The sequence below is a fragment of the Rhynchophorus ferrugineus genome, unplaced genomic scaffold (assembly GCF_030347505.1).
Source record: "Rhynchophorus ferrugineus isolate W39M unplaced genomic scaffold, kcgeb_rfMv2 rfM2, whole genome shotgun sequence".
Classification (NCBI taxonomy): Eukaryota; Metazoa; Arthropoda; class Insecta; order Coleoptera; family Curculionidae; genus Rhynchophorus; species Rhynchophorus ferrugineus.
In genome coordinates this window covers 18,837,840-18,856,855 of record NW_027472581.1, presented here as the reverse complement: position 1 = coordinate 18,856,855, position 19,016 = coordinate 18,837,840, and the positions used below count along the sequence as shown (strand labels likewise).

The 19,016-nt window shown below is 31.4% G+C and overlaps 2 protein-coding genes across 6 annotated transcripts in view; both read left to right on the top strand.

The window, feature by feature from the left end:
* Tpst (Tyrosylprotein sulfotransferase) overlaps positions 1-19,016 on the top strand; it is a 610,347-nt gene that overhangs the window by 446,146 nt on the left and 145,185 nt on the right. The gene's annotated exons all lie outside the window — the stretch shown is intronic.
* On the top strand, positions 8,130-16,071 carry LOC143191963 (uncharacterized). The gene is made up of 4 exons (XM_076397421.1): positions 8,130-8,195; positions 15,437-15,614; positions 15,670-15,732; positions 16,028-16,071. The coding sequence occupies exons 1-4, from the start codon at positions 8,130-8,132 to the stop codon at positions 16,069-16,071; spliced, it is 351 nt and encodes a 116-aa protein (XP_076253536.1).

Genomic DNA, 19,016 nt, shown 5'->3' with positions numbered 1-19,016 from the left:
AGAAAATGTAATTACCCAATTAATATCCATGTGGGCGAAAAGTCTAGCTTGCCGACTATAACGTACTAGGATCGAATTTCACTAAGGTTTACAATTGATAAAAGCTTTTAATGTAAAATGTAAAATGTAAAATAGATTGTGGAGGTTAAAATATAATGCTTACAAAATAACGGTGAACTCACGTCAACAAAATGTATAATGTCAAATTTGACTTTTAATTTATTGTGGCTATTACATATAACAAAATTTTAAAAGTAAATAAAATAATCAATCAAAAATAATGTTATCGAATATAATTTATTTTGAGGTCCTAATACTTCTAATCATCAAAGGACTTGAACTATAGTTAATTTATACAGTCACAATAGTTTGCAGCGTAAATTTATTAATATTAACCGTTTATTAATTTAAATAAAAAGTAAAACCAATTAAATATAATAATTTTCGAAAAGAGTCAGTTATCTATGTTATTCTTTAGACATCAATTATCATATCATTATGGTTTCAATATTTTACCCCTTCATTTTTTCCAAGATATATATCAAATGTGCTTGTTGGCAAGTTTACTTTTTCGTTTATTATTTCAAATCATTCTAGCATAATATCTTCTGGTAAGGACTGTGACTCTTCCATTCAAATCATATTGTACTCGATAACTTTTATTTTTTCATACTACTTAGTCGTTGTGTTTGAAATAATTTAAACACAGTTAACAAATCTATCACTTTGAAAATAGTAACTATATTTCTACAGTATAATCATATACCAGGCAGCAAATACAAGTTCGTACCTGTTTATATAGTTCTTTTCTTTATCCCTGACAGATGAATTGCCTGATGCTCATTTATACATTTTGTGTCACTAGTTAAAGACAAATTAATTATTGTTTTATTATGTCTACCTCATAGTAAAATTTCCATATACACAGTTTTTTCGTTTGAAACTGAATATATCATTTGTTTATTTTGGATTATTTCATAGTCATTACAGAATTGTAAATGTTTCAAATCTTTTCAGGCATCTATAAATAGAATAAAGTTGTATAATCATAAAGAGATGTATCACATATTCATACCATAATATTCAAACGAATTTGATGTCAATATTGTTCGTAATTTCTTCCTTATCATAACTTTGTTTATTATGTTACTGGCCATAAAATAATTTGAAAGCATATTATTACATATTAGCAACATATTGCTTTTTAGGAAAAGAACACTGTACTGACCACGTACGGTCAAACGTGATTCACAACACATTTTATTTTGTCATAATATTTAACAGTGCTTACCTCTCTAACGATTTTACCGGAAAGAGGAAGCCTCTATTATCTCATCGTTACTGTTTGAAGTAACTGATTAAGGACGCAATTTTCAATTCCTTCGGCATTTTCAATCAGACTAACAATACGATTTAAAATTTAGCAAAACAAATAAATCTTTAAAACAACGCTTGCCGGTTTTTTTAACCTGTAGTTATTATAATTAATATTTTAAACATTTTTACAGACGTTTGACAACCGGACGACTTTTACAAGCTGATTCGACTAGATGTTTGAACTGATCAATCATAATTCTATCTCTTTTTAATAGAATAAAATTGGTAGGAAAATATTGTCTGACTAAAACAAATTTACAATTTTCGGCAGAATTTATTTAATCAAATTTATGGCGTGAGTTCACTGTTATTTTGAATGTGCTATATTTATGTAAACATTTTAATCCAAAAATATTCTTGGGCACAATCATGAGAACGCCGAGATTCAGACGTAATACAAATTGGCCGTAAAAAATCCCGGATAACACTTTTCGCCAGGCAAACATAGTTGAACGACGCGAGAAAAATAACCGGAAGCATACGCCCAATTTGTTGACGGGCTCGCCGGCATATAAACGTCAAAAGTTATGCTTTTACGACGGAAAATTAAAAATCCAACGCGCGCTCTCTACTCGGCATCTGCGCCGGTTTTTTTTTCCGGTAATGTTTTGCATGTGGAGAATTTTACAACAGGTAAATATTTACCAGGTACGAAATTATATTTACCAAATCGGACTGTCCGGTGAAATGTTGAAACAATTAAGCTGAATTTGGACATATATTTGGACTACAATTTATTAGGGACACATTCAGTTTTGGGTTAGTAATTAAATGTATTCTTAATGATACCAATGCATGTCCCCGGTCTAAACATAGTAATAATATTCTAAATATAAAATAAATACAGTAATTTCAATCCTGTTTTACACATATATTAATTATTATTTATTATACCTAGCAATATGTATTATATAGTCCATCCAAAGTAGCAGTAAACTTTAGTTTAGCAATCTCAATTTATATCGTCAAAACGGTGCGATGTTGCCGCTTTGCCATATGCATTTTCAGTTTATTTCAGCTTCCATATATTTTATAACATTCTAATGAACATAAAATAATGAAAAACATTTTTATAAGATATTATCGAAGGACATCGAAGTATTTTATTTTCATTAGAGAATATATTTACCTTTTTTTGTTTCTTGTTTCCTTCGTTGCTGTATTTTCTTTTCAAGGCGTTCTGATATCACTATATTTCTCCTTAGATTATTTCATCACTGCATTATCCCTAATGCATTTGCCATATTTACAAGAGAGTTAGTATTCCTTCTCTACTCGTACATTTTAACCAAGTGTTAATATATATTCTGAACGATTACAGACATATCAATTCACATAAATCTTTTACACCATAAAATTAAACCATAAAAGCTATCCTGTATTAATTATATACTCACCTTTAGATATTTTCACTCTCATCACTCTATCTTGGTATTGTCAGCGTTGAATCATAATCCCACATTCAAAAAGTTTCATTCACTCACTGTCACATTTTAAGCCAGTATTCAAGATAATAACTGAGCTGTTAATTGTCAATCTAACACTCATTCACAATTTCTTCTTCTGTGTATCTAATCCAGTTCATTCAAATCAATGGATGTTTTTGTAGAAAATATTTTCCACATATCCAAACAGTTCTTGCCTGTGTATCTTTCTGGACCTACGTAAATGATAGTAATTATTTTCCACATCCCACAACAATTCGATTTGATTGAATATGCAGTGATAGGGAGGAAGACCTGATTCAAAATCTGATTGACAGTGTATCTTGACGTAATATCTTTCTGACTGACTATTTATTTGGTCTCGGCATTTTTTACCAGAGCAATCAAAAACATTAAGTAACGAATCGAAATTTACCAAAACAAGCACAGCACCAAAACAACCTCTTATTACCACTAGTACTTTAAGAATTTTGCTGTCAACCGAACGACTTTTACTGGCTGCTTCGGTTACATGTTCGAACGTATCGGATAGCATCGTATCTCAACTGTAATAAAATGAGAAGCAAAATATTGTCTGGCATCAAAACAATATTTTATGCCCCCCAATGATTGGTCCACTCAAGTTTTTTTTTCAAAACTTAATATATACACTCCCCTGATATAACCTACAAGACTTGGTATGTAAACTGAGCGATACAGGCGTGCGTATTCTTTACACGGAAGCAGTGTTACCAATATGCAACAAGATGGACTATATTGCATGGTGTTCATGTAGTTCGTTCATTCCCGTATGTATACCTACGATAAACCTAATTTTGCTCGGTTCTGTTCACATTGCCTACAAGTCCTTGTCGAGCAGCCACTCGTTTGTCTTTCGGGAAGAATTTTTGAAAGGCGGCGAACTTAATTTGGCCAAAATAAACGATGAATTAAATCAGCGCCTGTTTTCAATCGGCGGCTAAGTCCACAAAATGGGAGGGAGCGAAAATAAACTCGGACCTTTCGGCAACAATTTTCTACGGCGTTCGCTCGGGTTCCCGTACTTAAACTAATTAAAGTTCGCAGGCAGATTTGGGAAATTATATAAACTAAATTTCATTTGTGGCTACGTCGAGTCTGGTTGACAACTATTCGCTAATTAACAGAAATAATGAAAGGTAAATATTTCGTACTGTTTATTTGTTAGAAAGAAAACATTGGGCGAGCTTTTGCGGTGCTAGGTGTTTGTATATACTCGTATTTTGTTCAGCAATACCTATTTTTTGAAATTCTAACTATCAATATAAACAACTGTTAATCAATGTATAACAGTTTTCCATTTAACATTATTCAGATTCAGTTATTCAGAGTACACAGAAGTTCAAAAATCATGAAACGTTCAAAATTACATTTTCGTCATTTAGTACTTTTAATGTTTACTGTTAGCCAATTAAACATGTTTATAATATGTTCAATAAAACAGTGAACTCAAGTCATTTAATTTTATGACGTCAAAACTTCAAAACTTTGCGACTTTGAATATAACAATAATCTAATTTAAATAAAAGTAGACAAAAATAATATTATGTTAAAACCCATTGTGTAGAATCGATTTAGTGAAGGTGTTTGGGCAATTAAAACACTGGATTCAACTCAGTCACTCTCTATTTATTTCGACAAACACCTCGGTCAAAGCCCCAACACAGAATGAATCGAGATGGCGGGATCTTCATCCTGTCCGGATGGCATTAGTACGAGCATGCGCCGTAGCGTTTATTATAATTTACAGGAAACTACTTTAATATCGACTATGCAACCATATATACACCATCAGAGGACATCGGATGTAGGCGCGTCCACCCAATTATTTATATATCCAACAATTATCAAATATATAATTTTTACATTATAGTCCACTATAGTCCTATATTATAGTCTACACTTACAGTCTAATGCATATATTATCTAAGGACTTAACTTGCAGGTAATTTTACAGCCACAGTGGTCTATAATGTAGCATTGTTTTATTATATTTACATTGAACTCTTTTCCAAACCATCTCTGGATGTGATATCCCCTGGTGGCATGCCCAATTAATAATAGTATATCCAACTAATGTATTTTACTTTCATTAGAGAGCATATTTGCTTTTTGGTTTGTTCTTTTTTCCTTCGTTGCTGTGTTCCCTTGCGGATCCCTCTATTTCTCTTTAGTTCCTTCTATTACTTGTGTACATTTATCTCGATAAAATTATATTTAATCACTATATTCTCTCTGCAGAACAATTAGTATTCAATCTCTCCTCACATATGTGTTAAAATACTTTAACCAAGTGCTCATTTATATTCTGGACAATTACGACATATCTATGCACATATATCTTTCAAGATCTACAATTCTATTTTCTACAGTTATCCTATATTAATTATTTACTCACCTTTAGTTGTTTTCGACTCTCATTTGTCAATTTCTTCAGCAACTCAATATTTAATTAATATACTATCAAGACTTACTCCTCTAATGCATTTGAACCATAATCTGCTTCTGCCTGACTATTTATTAGCTTCGGTGTTTTTAAGAAGAGTAGTCATTAAATATTTAACGATCTAATATGTATCAAAAATTGCAGAACTCCAAAACAATATTTGCCGATTCGTAATCTCTTATTATCACTAATGTTTGAAGAATTTTTCAGATATTTTACAACTAGACGAATTTCATAGACTCCAATAGTTACATCTTCGGACGCATTTGACAGTGTTGTATCTCTTTTCAACTATAATAAAATGAGATGGAAAATATTAAGTGGTATTAAAACGAATTTGTAAACTGTGATAGACAATACATCATGTTAATGTGATTTCACAGTTATTTTGGATAGACTCTTATGTCGATGCTGTCCCATCATATTTCAAATGTCAATTTTTGTGTCAGTGATTTAAAATTCATGATTTTGCAGTCACTGACAATGAAGGGAAGTGCAGTCGGATTGACAGATATATATATATATATATATGAGCTTTTGTCTATTGGTGATACTCTCTCGAAAGAAGAGTAGTGAAAGGAAGTTCGGTGTAGGTTGGAAGACCCTCAGTAGAGGCCTTTTCCTTTTCTTGTGGTTTGTCTTATAACACCGTTTGTCCAGGTTTTTTTGCTTGGAAATTTTGATAACTTAAGAATTGTATCACGACATTTTCATGCTGAGACATTTTGATTGTTGATTAAAAATATATGTGCAAGTTATATAATTATGGATGAGATTTAAGTTGATGCGAGTTTTCATCAAGACAACTCAATATTCCATACTGTTGAAACAATATTCGCAAATCCACCATGTTTACCAGATTGATCTGCACCAAGCTTTCGGCTGTTCACATTTTCTGTATGTTATTTGTTTCGAAAACTACTTTTTATTGAATGAAGGGTAATAGGAGCCATAAATGGAATCATTAAGACAGCATAATTTAAACCAATAAACTATTTTCGTCAAAAATATTGAATACAAATATATCAATAACCTCAAGTGTGCCATAACATCATCGCATCACAAGTTCTGACAAGGTAACTATAATAAACGTAAATATTTTATTTTAAAACATCTTTAGTTGTGTTAAAGATCTAAGTTTGTGATTATTTTTTTAAATTTTGGTGAGTTTCTTATTAATTTTTTGAAGTCGGTTCAATTTTTTTGTCAAAAATATTTTCTTTTCCTCTATTTAATATTAGATATTTACACAATAAATTACGCATTTATTTCATTTAATATTACAATGAGTAGGCCAAGTAAAGGTGGGTTTACCCCCCTTCCCCCAACAGATCCTGATTTGGTTCCAACGGGACCACCGTAAGTGAAAGAATTCTGAAAATAATATATATATATATATATATATATATATATATATATATATATATATATATATATATATATATATATATACAGCCGAATATAGAATCTCCTCCTTTTCCGAAGTCGGTTAAAAACCAGAGTTTTCTGGCAGAATCGAACGAAAAAACACAAACAGAGAGAAATTCTCGATCATTTTCCGAATACGATTTTCCCGTAAAGATTTTCCAGACCCTGGGCGACGTGCCAATCAAAAAGTCGAAGGTCGCCGTTTCTGACAACCTCAAGCCCGTTCCGCTACGTTAAATTCCGTTTTGTTTCTCCGCTATCGTTTCTTGATATTTACATTTTCGGTCCATTCGGTTTCTGTTGATCAAATCAAAACGAGTCGTAGACAATACATATGATAAATAAATCGAAAAAATATCTTATACATTACTTTTTATGTTGATTGTTTTTCTTAATTTATAATCAAAGCTTTGTTGGTATCCATTATTATTCTTGTTGTCGTTAGAGAGTCAAAAAAGTCATTATACTTGTAGCGTTCAGTGATTATATAATATTCTATCTGTAAACGATCATTAAATAATGTTGTATAATATAGAGTACCTTTCTTATTGTTATATCATAAATTTATTTTAAAAAAACCTTAAAACCGTAAATCTGATACAACTGTATCTGAAGACGTTTATGAAAACTGAAATATATGGAACTGAATCTACCCAAATAACATTCAATCTGCATAAAAGAACATGCCCATCAGAGAATATCATTAACTTTTAATTTTCCCAATGTACTCTCTAATTAATTAAATATACGACGTGATAGTGAAATGCATAGACTAAAACGTTTAACACTATCCAATCTGAATTTCGTCTATCCAAAATAGCAGTGAATTCATGTTATCTCGATTTAAAGCCAAACGCCAAAACGGTTCAATGTTACCGCATTTATCCTTGGCATTTTACCCATTTTAGTTTATTTTAGGTTCGGTATATAACAAACATTCTAATAAAATAAAATAATGAAACAAAATTATGTTATAAATTATAATATGTTTTAATATTATAGTACATCTAATGCTTATGTTATCGAAGGACTTAAACCATAGTTAATTAAACAGCCTCAATAGTTTGTAGGTTAGAGTTTATTTTATTATATATATATTGAAAAAAATTTTAAGCCTTCTTTTAAACATTTTAACTAAATGCTCGTATATACTCTCGAATAAAATAATACATGCTCGAACCATTACACACATATCTATTCATAAAAATATTGTACACTCTACAATATGATTTTCTACAGTTATCCTATATTAATTATATATGCACCTTTAGCTTTTTCCACTTTCATCACACCTATCTTGATGTTATCAGCATTTAATCATAATCCCACGTCCAGAAAATTTCATTAACTCACTGTCACATTCTGAACCAAATCATTAACTCAGCTGTTAATTTCCAATCTCCTCTGAGTATCTAATGGAGTTCACCCAAGCTGAAGTTATTGTAGACAATCCTTTCCACGTATCCAAACAGCTCTTGCCTGTATATTTTTCTCGACCTGCTTATCTACTATAGTAATTATTTGCCACATCCTATAACAATTCGATTTAAATTAATATGCAGTGATAGTGATGCAGTGAATATGCCATATTATTCTGTCATCTGATATACCCCACCGGCTTTCAGGCATATTTGTAAAAATGTAAATTACATAAAACACAATTAAAAATTTCATTTATATTTACCAAGTGACTATTTGAAATAGTTCACTCTTTATATCATATATTATACTCTTACAATATATCTACAATCAAGCGTATATATATATATATATATATATATATATATATATATATATATATATATATATAAATATATATATATATTATCTCTATATAATATATATAACTCACTGTTTTCATATATTTAATGCATTTAATCTTGAATAGAGCTAGCATCAATGTATATATATACTTTCTTTTCGGTGAACCCAAAATTATACGTTTTTCGTTTAATTTGAGATATGTTAGTTATAGTGCCTACCTTAATATTGACTGAACCTGCATTACAATCAAAATATTTCCCATAAAAGCCCCAACAACGTAATATTTAATAGTATTAATACATATTTCTCTAACGCATTATAATGTATACTGGTAAGAACTATCCCCAACTACCCCATTCCTGGTCGAAATTATTGACTAGAGACGTAATCTGTTTCTGACTGACTATTTATTTGGCCTCAGCATTTTTAACCAGAGTAATCAAAAATATTATTCACGAATCACTGATTCGACATTTTTCAAAACAAGCAAAACAATGTTTAAAACCTCTTATTATCAGTAATTTGTTGAAGAATTTTGCGGACATTTGATAAGCGAACAAATTTTGCAGACTGATTCGGATTTTAACTGGAATGAAATGAGAAGGAAAATATTGTCTGGTATTGCAATGGACCATACATTATACATCTTGATGACCTAAGTTCACTGCTGCATTGGATAAACTATATATAGACTTTAGAATGAGATTAACTAATTAAAATAACATTTTACACAGGAGATCATAAATGAAGTAATTTTCTACATGTCATGTATGTAATGTAATCTTAAGAAATGCTTATTTCCTACTATGCAGATTATTGAACCTCTAAGAGTAATAATAATAATAAATATGATGACTTTTATCGTATTTATAACAAATATGTAGTGTATCAATTCAATTGAAAAGTCCCCGGCCTGACACATAGATGGCGCTGCTAGAATTAAATCCATATGTTTATTAGTTAGCCCTAACCCTCAAAAGATGCGTATATAAATTTGACAGCTGTCGAAACATTAGTTTGTGCATTATAGCATTTTGAGTGAAACAACTTTTGTTATTGTTAAAGAAATGGATAAAAAAGAATTTCGCGTGTTGATAAAATATTGCTTTTTGAAGGAAAAAAATATAGTTGAAGCAAAAATGTGGCTTGATGTCGAGTTTCCGGAAACTGCCCCAGGAAAATCAACCATCAAAGACTGGTATGCTAACTTCAGACGTCGTAAAATGAGCACCGAAGACTGTGAACGCAGTGGACACCCAAAAGAGATTGCTACCGACGAAAACATTTAAAAAATATACAAAATAATTTTGAATGGCCGTAAATTGAAATTTAGTGAAATAACAGATACTCTAAAGATATCAACTGAACGTGTACATTATACCATTCACGACTCTTTGGGTGTGAGAAAGCTCTGGGCAAAGTGATCGTCGCGCGAGCTTACTTTTAACCAAAAATAACGACGAGTTGATGATTCGGAGCAGTGTTTGAAGATGATAAAGCGTAACAAACCCAAGTTTTTGCGTCGATATGTGACAATGGATGAAACATGACTCCACCATTTCACTCCGAAGTACAATTGACAGTCATCCGAGTGGACTGCACACGATAAACCCGCTCCAAAGCGTGCGAAAACGCAACAGTCGGCTGGCAAGCTAATGGCGTATGTATTTTGGGATGCGCATGGAATAATTTTCATTGACTACCTTGAAAAAGGAAGGACCATTAACAACGACTATTACATAGTGTTATTGAACCGTTTGAAGGACGAAATCGCCGAAAAACGGCCGCATTTGAATAAATAAGTGCTGCTTCACCAAGACAATACACCGTATCACAAGTCAGTCAAAACCATGGCAAAAATCCATCCATCTACCGTATTCTTCAGGTCTCGCCCCCAGCGACTATTTCCTGTTCTCAGATCTTAAAAGAATGTTCGCCGGGAAGAAATGTTCGTCGAATGAAGAGGTGATCGCCGAAACTGAGGCCTATTTTGAAGCAGAGGACAAATCGTACTACAAAAATTGTACCGAAAAGTTGGAGGGTCGCTATAATCAGTATATCACCGTTTAAGGGAGTTATGTTGAATAAAAAAAAATTTGCCAAAAACATATGTTTTACTATGGTAGGCTGGGGACATTTCAATTGACCTGTTACATATCCTTATATTGTTATGCTTATGAAGTTACTCTATATTCTCGTATCATAAATAATGTAATATAAATCTCCAGTCATGCGGATAATAATCACATTAAAAATTCATAAACTATCAGAAACGTCAATTCGTCTCATACGCTTTGACTGGTATATAATTACTCTTTTACATTTTAACCCTATTTCCGCAGGAATGGAATAGATCTTCAGCAAACCTGACATTATAGCGATGTCAGGGATGAAGGGCCGAACCTAACTCGAATCCCAAAGAAAATTTTAAACTAAAGCTTTATTATAGTCGCCCTGAATGCTTATTAGTGTGTATTGTTGAATTTTGAGTGAGGTATTATTGCTATTTATATACATTGCACGCCTACTTGATTATATCTAAATAATACCCAATCGTTAAGCTTTTCTATTAAGAAGAAGTAAATTTTTATGTCTCTGAGGATGTCTATCTATCGAGATATGGATTTCAATATTTAAAATGCTTAAAATTATTGGAATACAGTTCACAAATGATTTAATGTGGCTACTTATCTTAATTGGGATTATGACAGTAATCAACGGTCATAAAAATATTGTTTTTATGTACTAAAATCGGATTAATAATATTATAAGAATGCATTTATGTTCTTTTATTTAGGTCGAAATTATTCAATCCGCCATGATAAGCTAGTCACCAATCAGAGTGAATTACCTTAGTGTCTTGTAATTGGCACTATAAGGATGACAGAACAGAAAGAAATATTGTTATTTCAAAGTATATATTATGAAGTTACTAGTCCAACGACCAAGAAGACCTTTGGTCTGGAAAAATATCGGTTTTTTGAAAATGTTGTTTTTTAAACCTTTTAAATTGTTGGAAAAATATAGAAATGTATTTTTATGGATTTTACAGATATATTGATATTTTTACCAGCCTAGAATTATTTTTTCAGTTTTTGGATATAATTTGATCGTTTTTTCTGCATTCTCGCGTAATAAAAGATTTTGATGCTTTCGTATCCAACTTCATTGTTTAATAACTATATGCTGATGACAAATGATACTGATGAGCGTTTCGGCACGAATTTAAATAGCAATACACAAAATAACCGGTTTTTTTCCCGAAACGCTAGTTGAAAAAATGTATTTTTAAAAAATACTAAATACATCAATGTGTTATGGAAGAATTTTTCTAAATTGGTCATAATCCCATTTGATGTGTTGATGGCCAAACGAATGATAGAAATGCGATAAAATTCGTTTTTATTACGATAATACTGTGACGAACTGCTAACGATTTAATGAGTAAAAGGCAAAAGGAATATTTGTATATAATGTTATTGCTAAACTGATGTGACGGAAAATCGGAAGCAGTTCAGTGTAAAATCCATTCAATTTATTTTTTAAGCACCAACCATATCAAATGAGAAGTCGTAGATATAATGCAGGCAACTGCATCTACGGTGTAATTGTTAGAGCGTTCAGCTCTTACGCAGAGGTCACGGGATCGATTCCCGACGGGTGTAACAACTTTTTGTTGTTCTATTTTGGTTAGAACATTTGTCAAATGACCTAGGCTAGGTAGAGGACTTCGGGACCTGAAGCGTTACTTGTTTTCAATCAATGTTTTTTATTCCTATTTTGCCGAATCCAAACAATACAAAAATAATAATGTAATATTGTAAAATTTACATAAAACTAAATTACGAACCAAACAAATCTAATTTGTTGCTCGGTACCAACTTCAAAGTGATCAGTTGGTAGTAGTTAAAATAATATTGTAAGTAGATAAATAGGTTTAGGTAGGTATTAAGCTAAACTCTGTGTAAATAGTAGATTATTAAATACGTGTAGTAAGTAGGTTAAATAAGGTTTTTGTTTATTTTTATTTAGTTATTACACCACTTATTATGTACATATTTTATTTTAAAATGTTTTTTTTTCTTTTAAAAATCTAAGTTTGATTATTTCTTACTTTTTAGTGAGTTCTTTATTTATTTTTTGAAGACAGTTCAATTCTTTTGTCAAAAATATTTTTTACGTAATTTTCGCGTTGATGCCATTATTCTTTATAGGTTGTTATTTCAGTTAATTTTTAACACCTTTACGGATATTTTCTCCATCTCCATGATTTCGATTTTTAGTAACTTTAGATTTATTTTAAATTACTTTACACGGTGCACTTAAATACGGGCTACGTGCTACAAAATGGAGCTTTTATGATATCATATTACCCTAAGCGAACATCATTTAACACTCTATCGAACAATCTATTTATAATGTTTAAACGTTAACAAGAAGTGCGCTTCAATACCCTTTAGTTTTTAGCTTGTTTATTCGGTCCTTTGTTACTGCATAATTATACTTTATAACTTTAATGAAGACTCTTTGATAACGTATGTCTAATTAACATTGTTTTGCACTACAGATCTTATACAGAACAAAAAGTAATTGACTTCAAAGCTTGATATAACAAAACATATCAGTGTAACATTGCCTATACTAATCAGATAGTATTGGAACCGCATTTATTGATTAAAACTGAACGACGTTTCGCAATCGTTAAAGTGTGAATCTTCAGGGCGATAGTTATAATACTGAAAATCTCCCTTTTTAGTGTTTTATTCCTTGGATTTCTTTTCATCTCTCTGTTGTCTGTGCGATTATTTGTTTCTTCAGATATTTATTATTATTTTATGTAACTACAACATAGTACAGTGCAACATCTTAGGTTGTGTAATACTGCACAGCGGAACATTGGAACTCTGTTTTTTTCTTTCTTATTTTTTATTAACTTAACACTGTTGTCTAAACAATATAGCAACAACTTTTAAATCAGCACAAACTTTGCAGTTGTATTCTTTGTATTTGATTAAGTCTAAAATTACTTTCATATTTTTATATGTTTTTTTTTTTAATCCCTGAATATGCGATAGGTATAGAAGGATATCGGTGGAGTAATACCGCTTTTAAACGTAAATAGTGTTCACACCATTACTAAGGAACGTGACGTGTTAGATAAACATATTACTAGACAATATTTTTAACAATGGAATGGGGAACTCAAAACACATTTATTTATGTTAGATAAATTGTGACACAGAGTTATTTGTACTATATAATATTTTTATTACATCTTATATTAGATACGCTTGTTCAATCTTAGTTGGTGAATTAATTAATTATTATTATTCTATTGTGGTTGCATTAATATGCAAGCAAGACGAGTACGGGACAATCAGTTTGTATTTCCTTAATTAAAATTACATTTGACAACTTAAGTTAAATTTAAAATTAAACACTTATACACTTATACATACAAGTGAATGTAATTTGGTTAGCTTTAATTTTTCATTTATTTTCACGTGTTCATGTTTTAAAGTGAACTCTTGAAGAACTTCGTAAAATAATTTCATTTCGAGGCCATGGATCTCTGCTGGTTACATAGCAACAAGCTTGGTAATTAGTCAAAGAACTTTCTTTTAGCGCTGGAATAAGAGCTAGTTTAATGTTTTAGTACAAACCCATATACGCACCCCAGAAGGTCAAATTGATCGTACTATTAATAAACCAATCTCTTTGATTTTAGGTCATGTTTGGAGTATCTTCAGACGAATTAGTACAGTTCTTAGCGTGATGTTATAATATTAATGTAGTATATATCTAATATTTTAATATATATATATATATATATATATATATATATATATATACATACATATATATATACAAAAAAAACGGTATAGAATTTTCTTTCGGCTTTTGGCGGAATTTATGAGAGACTTACCGCTCCGTCTATAAACTCAACATTCCGTCACCTTTGTTAGAAAGTCGCCGTATTTTGATGGAGAACAAGTTGAGGTACAAAGAGTTATTATGGTTGGAATTTCCTGATTTAATATCAAATTTGAACGACAATATATTATTGTGTTAAGTATATAAAGGGAATTAAAATATACTTATATATTGTGGGACCGCCACGCCACTGGTTATTCAATGAAATTCGAATTTCAATACTCTGTCTAAAAGGTAATACCTTTTTAGGATATAATCGGTCTTAATATCATGTTTACATTTTTACACATTTTCGCGATCATTTATAGTACTGTTAAATCAAACAACAATGAGAAGCTGTACGAAACATTGACGTCACTTACCGTTTCCTAACCATTATTTTCACATTTCAACATTTCAACTTTTTGGCGCTGTCCCATTTTATTTAGATTATTTATTTTACATTTAGCTAAGAAACCGGTTTTGTACTACCAACAAAGATAAATGAAAACATTAAAATGGGATTTATCAAGACAACTAAGCTATAGTCTATTCACAGTTTTTTAGTAAGGCGTCGTGCATATTTGTGACTTCGAAACATTACAATGTTGCCGCATCAACTCTGAGTTTTAATCTAAATAAAATAATTGAACAAAAATGTTAGCAAATATCATTTATTTTAACATTATACTATATTTAAAAACTATAGTTAATTAGTCTGACAACTGGTCGCCGTACGGTTGTCAGATATACGCTAAATTATTCAAAATATTAGTTATAATTATTACAGGTCATAAACCGGCAAACATTATTTTATCCTTTTATTTTCATATATTTTAAGTGGCTCCATAATATATCATATTATTTTGTTTGAAAATGCCGAAACCAATATTCAGAGTCACAAATTGATTGCGGCTTTAATAAGTTGTGTCGGAAAGGAACGAGATAACGGGACCCCCTTTTGGCGGTAAATTTCATTAGTGAGGTAATTATTGATGATATTAAATAATATAAGTCCCTACAATTTTATTGAAAATGTTTTTAGCGGGTTGCTGCCGTATTAAGTATTACTGTGGGTACTGTGAATAACATCGCTTATAAAATGAAGAATAAAAGGTTAGATTCACCCAAGAAAACCCGTCTACATACAAAGTGGGTAACGAATCTTGATCATCTTGATATTGGCTCTATTCGAGACCAAATATATGAAATCTATAAGAACAGTAAGTACACAAACTGTTTTATCGATATAAACATAATTTAATAAAATTATTTTAGAGAAAATTGTCTCTCTGGAAAGTATACATAAAATAATTAGGGACATGCAGCTTTTTGAGGGTTGTAAGACACACACTTTCATACACTCTTACAGGGCATAGAATTTAAATGGTGTAAAGATAACCCTCGGAGAGGTTTAATGGAACTTCCAGACATTACCTTAAAAATAATTCAATTAAAGGCATAAAATAATATAAGAAACTTCATTTCAAAATATTCATATTATTTATAAATTTTTCAAAATGGTTCATTGTGGCACTCTTGACAATACAGTAAAACTTGATGGAAAAAGGTCAAAGTTACAATAGCATTCAATTGGGTTTTGTTAGTCATTATATTTATTAATAATTAATTGCAGATGTATTGCTGGTTGAGAAGGAAATCCTATCAAAAACTGTTTAGATATTTGGAAGGAAGCATTGTCAATCATAACACCTTCGGTTTGGATGAACTCGATAAGACATGCAAAAGAAGTAATTGATAAATGGTGGAATCGTGAACATATTTTAGACAGATTGGCAATTAACAGTTTAGTGATTGAATTGGACAGTGAGTCGTAAAGTGAAAGTGACTGAAGGAAACTTTCAGGATACGTGATAATGCTATGCAATGCTGGAAATTCCTGAGGCAGAGTGATGAGTGAATATTAATTGAATATAACTGTAGAAAATGGTATTGTAGAAAGAACGAATACTAACTGTTTTGTAGATATAGTAAATGTATTAAACAGAATTCAGTGATTAATTTATCAAGAATAGTGTACACAGGTAGTAGCAGAAGAAATAAAAATACAGTGATAGCAAGATGACCTGCCAAGTAAACACACAATCTAAGGAAACAAGAACTAAACATAAAAACTAGGTGGAATAGGCCTCCAGGGGATAACACTACATAAAAGAACATGCGTAGAAACTCTACCTCATGGATAGTGTGGAAAAGAGATCAATGTAAACAAAACAAATCTAACCTACAAACTATTATATCCTCCAGAGCTTCCAGAATAAAGTGTTGCGAGTCATCGTCGATGCCCCATATTACGTGTCCAACAAACTGATTCAGCGTGATATCCCCATAGAACCCATAACGAGTATGATTTGGAGTTTTAGTGCGAAGTACTCTGAAGGACTATTAGTGCATCCCATTACTTTTTTTCGGCCTGGAACCGTAGGGGAATCCTGTTACGGATACTTGGTCGGGAAGACCCGCAGGAATAAGCGAGTTGGACTGGTTATGTGGAGACTGCCTCTGGGCTACCCACTAAACCCCACCCTATCAGCTGATTCAAAATAGTGCATCCCAATGCACTCGCTAAATAGTTAAATGTGCGCGACGGTAGTGAAGTGCGTAGGCTCAAACGCAAACTATCATATGAACTGATTAATAGACACATATAGTGAAATTTAATAATCTCTAGAATAAGCTAAGATAGTTTTTATATTAAGTTAGGATAGTATCTAGAATAAGATTTAGATTATAAGTTGTATAGCAGATCACTTACTGAAATGATCTACTGCGTGTCAGGATAGTATATCATATAAAAATACTTATTGCCCACGGGCAGATTGTTGACGTTCTAGGAGATTAATTAAAAAAATGTAAAATTTTCTTTAAAATGCATTTTTTTTCGCAAAAATAACTTTTATTTCTATTTTTTTTATTGTAAAGTATATACGTTGAATTGGCCTGAAGAAGTTTTTTTAAGAATATTCATCAAGCCTATTGAAGAATGTGGTCGGAAATATTCTACCATTATGAAATATCAGTTGCAGGTTGATCCTCGTACCTTTATAAAATGTATTCAACACACGTGCAATGGCTATAACTTCAATCGGATTCAATATATTTCAACGACACGAAGAAAAAAGTCCGCAAAGTTTATGCAAAAATTTAATTAAATGTTTTCATCTCTATCGATATCACGATCCGAACTTTATATAATAGAAATCCTCTATTGGACCAGGCGGAATCGAAAATTCGCTTATCTCCGACGTTTTCGTTTCATCGAGCAATTTAAATTAATTTCCATTAGTTTTCAATTGTAGGATCGAGGAGCAAGCAGAATTCGCTTTTTCTTTGACCTTTTTCCAGAGTTATTGCGGACGCAGACGGACAGATAAAGTTGTTTGGATAATCGATGACCTCCACCGGCCGGTACATTCGAATTTTTTTTTTCGACTGTTTCGACGGGGAGCTTTTAGCGACAGCTGGAATGGATCTATTTCGGGGACTATCGGAAATTAAAAACTATTATACTTTATTTTTGTTTTCTTATTGTATTCAATACGAGGTTTATTTGTTACGTACATGTGCTTAAAAAGAAAAATATTTTAAGTCAATATTTTTCTAATAAATTCTATTGCACCATCCACATTGAGTCATCATCTTCATCAGTATATAGCCGGCATTTGAGGAGAGTGCTTCTCAACCAATACATTCCTGTTGGTGACGCAGGACTTTGTACTTCTTCGAATATTCTTCACCAAATCTCTCCACAGTATTCCATTTTTCATATTGTTTTCGATGAGCTTAATCTGATCAATTTTTACACTTCTTCAATATCCCGAAACCGTAAGCCAGATAAGCTATGCTGCATCGATTTGATCAACTGTTGTTTGTTGAATAATTCAGTTAAATTACCACAATTACACAGTGTACAGTTGAAGGAAAAGTAAATCCTGAAATGTATATTACAATAATTTAAATATGTCTAATAAATGGCGAACGAATTCGTTAAACATTTTTGGATAGCAATCGGCTTTTTGGGTAATTTTCTGGTAATACTAAATACAAGTCACTTAATGAATTTCCAAAATATATTTCTCTTATTATTTATGTCTAAGATATAAGGCATATTTTATATGGACTAATATTTTCTTTTAGTTAATGAATGTAGAGGGAGGAATGTTTTCATCTCAGAAGTTTCAGAAAAGAACGGGTTTTTTTGTTTCAAATTAGCTTTATTCATTAGCATAATCTCTATCAAGAACCACACAATCATTCCAGAGACGCTCTAACGTTTCAATATCACTTTCGTCGAATTTTTTTTTTGCCCCAAAATATGGATCGGATGACGATCGTGAAATGATAATGAATAATTTCGTCCATTGTCACATATTGATGCAAAAACTCGGGTTTATTACACTTCATCATCTTCAAACACTGCTCCGAATAATCAACTAGTCGTTGTTTTTGGCCAAAAGTGAGGTTGTGCGGCACCCACTTTGCACAGAGCTTTCTCATACCCAAATATTCGTGAATGATTGATATCGTTGGCAGAATGGCACGTTCAGTTGATATCTTTAGAGTGTCTGCTATTTCATTCAATTTCAATTTACGGTCATTCAAAA